The sequence below is a fragment of the Mytilus edulis genome, chromosome 3 (assembly GCF_963676685.1).
Source record: "Mytilus edulis chromosome 3, xbMytEdul2.2, whole genome shotgun sequence".
In the NCBI taxonomy this organism is placed as follows: domain Eukaryota; kingdom Metazoa; phylum Mollusca; class Bivalvia; order Mytilida; family Mytilidae; genus Mytilus; species Mytilus edulis.
In genome coordinates this window covers 95,077,810-95,081,591 of record NC_092346.1, presented here as the reverse complement: position 1 = coordinate 95,081,591, position 3,782 = coordinate 95,077,810, and the positions used below count along the sequence as shown (strand labels likewise).

General features: G+C 32.0%; 1 protein-coding gene across 1 annotated transcript; it reads right to left on the bottom strand.

The window, feature by feature from the left end:
- Positions 1-654: 654 nt before the first annotated feature.
- On the bottom strand, positions 655-3,015 carry LOC139517827 (cholecystokinin receptor type A-like). Its single transcript, XM_071309279.1, has one exon. It carries the CDS (start codon positions 2,400-2,402, stop codon positions 1,200-1,202), a length of 1,203 nt encoding a protein of 400 aa, XP_071165380.1. The 5' UTR covers positions 2,403-3,015; the 3' UTR covers positions 655-1,199.
- Between the last annotated feature and the right edge of the window lie 767 nt (positions 3,016-3,782).

Below are 3,782 nucleotides of genomic sequence, written 5' to 3'. Positions count from 1 at the left end.
AGCATTGATTTAAATATGTATAAGATGTTGTCTTTCAATGAGTCTCGTCGGATAAGTTTATTGTATATTATGTCATAGACAAATGATAGTTCAAAAGCTTCGTGTGGTTTTCGTAAACTAGGTGGGTTTATTTACGATTATATATATATAATTTTCGAAGACAATATATTTGTAATAATGATATGACAGAACTATTATTGTTTGTTGTTAAGTTAAGGACATGAAAACTAGTGTTTTACACAAGAATAAATGATAGCAATTTTATATAAGACATTCTGGATGTGGCATTTTGTCTTCCCATAATCCGGAGCTTGTTATTTAGTGGTTGTCGTTTGTTGCTGTATATTGTATTTGTTTTCTGTTTTGATTATAAATGAGGCCGTTAGTTTTTATGAATTGTTTTACATTTGTCCTTTTGTGGATATATATTCATAGACTGCTATGCGGTATGGAATTTGCTCATTGTTGAAGGATGTACGGTGACACATAGTTTCTAATTTCTACGTCATGTGGTATCTGGTGGAGAGTTGTCTGATTGACAATTACACCAAACCTTCTTATTTCTTGTTACATATATAATAATAAATACTACGATAACGGTTGTACACACAAGAATGTTCACAAACCAGTGACGACACACTCAAAATACAAAGATTTCTACATGAATCACGTTTAATTTGCCTTCACCCTGACGGGATACAATCATATCCTACAGGTCAATGTCCTAACATGTCAGTAAAATATAAAACGTAGAGGTTACATAATAATGAAAGAAGTCACATTTATACTAAGTCAATGAAAATAAATTGCATTCATTAAAATGTGTTGTACTTTCTCTTTTGTTGTCGTTGTACAATGAACTTTACTTTTAAGGATTGATCAGATTAAATACCAGAGAGATTATAGACATCCTTTCCTCGATAAAGAGCAACTTTAGATGGGCTACTTAAATGACCTATTGCAATGCAAAATATATTACAACCTTTTATTTCCAGTCTGAAATCCCAGCCTTTTTAAATAACAGAAATTGCTGGATTTTAGTAGTAGCTGTTTAGGATACAAAATACATATAGAATTATGTTTCCTATCTACAAATACGTAACGTTCTATTTCCTCTCTACAAAATACATATATTAATTTTATATTTTGCTCGTGCTACTTACAACTGTCATATAAATTCTCGTGATAGTATAAACTTTCTAAGAATATTTACAAGTCAGTAAACTTTTTGCCTCCTGACGAAATTTCATGTCCATAAAGGCATAAATCAAAGGATTAACAACATTGTTCACAATGTAAAAACGATAAAGGAACAGAACGCCAGCTCTCTGTCCACTTGAAAAGTTCTCCCAAAACGTTGGGTTTCGTCCTTCCAAAACCATAAGTATAACTTTAGGAAGATAACAAACAAGAAACACGATTGTTATAACCATAAACATTAGAGAAAACTTATACATTATGCTTCTATTTTTTTCTTCTGCATCCATTGACACTTTGCCTGTTTTGACTTTCGGTTTTGCAGTCTTGCCTTTAGCAATCACGTTTATATCGTTGATTTCAATGTCACTATTGTCAGTATGTAATTCTTGTTTTATTGGGACAGACGAAAGTTCTGGATTTATATTGAGAAGGTCTGTTGAGTGTGTGGCAGATGTGTCACATGAACTCGGAGACTGTCCTTTTTGAACATTTTTGTTAAGTCCTGATTTTGACATACGCTTAAAATGAACAAAAATTGTTCGTCCAACTTTACCGTAGCACACTACAAGAACCGTTATTGTCGAGAGTAATACTAAGCCAACAACTCCGCTATATATCGATGATCCTGTCTTATTAACATCTTTCATTCTACTGCAGCGACGTCCAGTAAGATTGCCACTTGCGTTAGAAAATTCTACAGTTCCATACAACAACGAAGTTGGACATCCAAGCAGAATGGACAACACAAGCGCCGACAAAAGTGCAACCTTTTTCCAAAAAAGGGACATTTGTGCTCTAAGCGGTCGACAAACTTTTAGGTACCTATGGATTGCGATGATCGTCAGCAATAATACCGACATGTATGTCGTAGACGCGGCAAAGAACCAATAAGCCTTACATAAAATGTTGTTTGTAAACTGTGCCTGAATCATATTTAATAATATCCCAAATGACGCACACACAATGCAGGCTGATAAATCCGACACAGCCAATGCAGGAATGAAATATCTGTCTTCAGAGTGTTTCTTCATTTTAAAAGTGTATACTAATATTACCAAAATGTTCCCAATTATTCCGCAAATCATATATAATGTCAAAATAACACTATTTGGAATTAACAGTTTTGCCAAATCGGAATTCCATTCGGAAACAGTAATGTTATGATATCTCATTTTTTCTCTGAAGCAAATAATAATCCACATAAAAAGAGTAATTAAACTAAAAAGTTTATAATACGATGTATCTATTTAATATATAAAATTTAGTAAAAAACACTTGAAATTGTACGTTAGAGTCCATCCTTGAAAATAACACATATAAACTTGATGATGTAATTTGTCGAACAACATGTATCTGGTGTTGATTATAAATTTAGTATAAGACTTTTATGTTTTACTTTTATAAAGTGGTTACATATTATATTAGTTCCGGTCTGTATATCTGCGTTCACAGAATACATTTTATTACGCCTATCTGTCATAAAAGGATGTATAAGTTTTCGTAAAACTTTTCTTCTTAAATGTATTCACATTTTTTGTAAATACAACATCTATATCAATCAGTTCCGCATTTACATAACAAATTGATGATGCATTATGAATATATACGACAATAGAAAATGTTACATGGTTACTTACATATATTTTTACCTTTAAACAACATAAACTTTTCAAATTTTAGAACATTATTCGTATTTTCTTGATATGATGAGATTTCTATGCATTGTTCTTGGTTACATATATAATCGTCGAATAGTCTTGATAAAAGATTTACTCGGTTCGAAATAATGTTGTTTAAAGTTGACATTAAAGATAAGGAAACGATTTTAATATTCATGTTGTGAAGTATAATATCATACATGTGACCGCACGTCAAATATCTTTTTTCAACATGTATTGTGTCATGTCAGATCTTATGTACGAAATTACAAAAATTGCATCCGCTTCGGTTGACCATGTTTATGGTAATGAACCATTAAATAATAATAATCTTTCAGCTTTTAAACATGCTAAATATATAATCAGTGCTTTACTAATTTTTTCCATAGTTTTAACCATCATTCAATATTGTTTTTATTGGTATAAATATTGACTTTGTTATCAGTAAATTAAAAGCAAACTAAATATTACTTGTATGTTATATATATACATTTACACATTCCTGAATCTACAATCTGTCGATACCTGTATCTTGGCATTGCACAAGGTCATGTTTTTCTCTGACTGTTTATGACGTCTTTTCACGAAATCCATTGAATGTTGGATGTGTACGGATTGATAATTTAGTCTTAGATGCATGATTTTTTTATTAGTTGTTAGAGACTTCGAACTAGCTGTCAGTTAACTGCTAGTACTCTCAGATCTGTTCCTAGTATCTTTTTGTTGTCGGGATGTACAGGTACCCGGCCACGTTCACTTGTATTTTTATCCATTTGATGAGTTAAGCCTGTTTCAACTAATTTTTATACTCGTTCTTATGTTGTACTGTTATACCACTGTCCCAGGTTATGGGGAGGATTGGGATCTGGCTAACATACCCGCCACATTCTGTATGTATGTGCCTGTCCAAAATCAGGAGCCTGT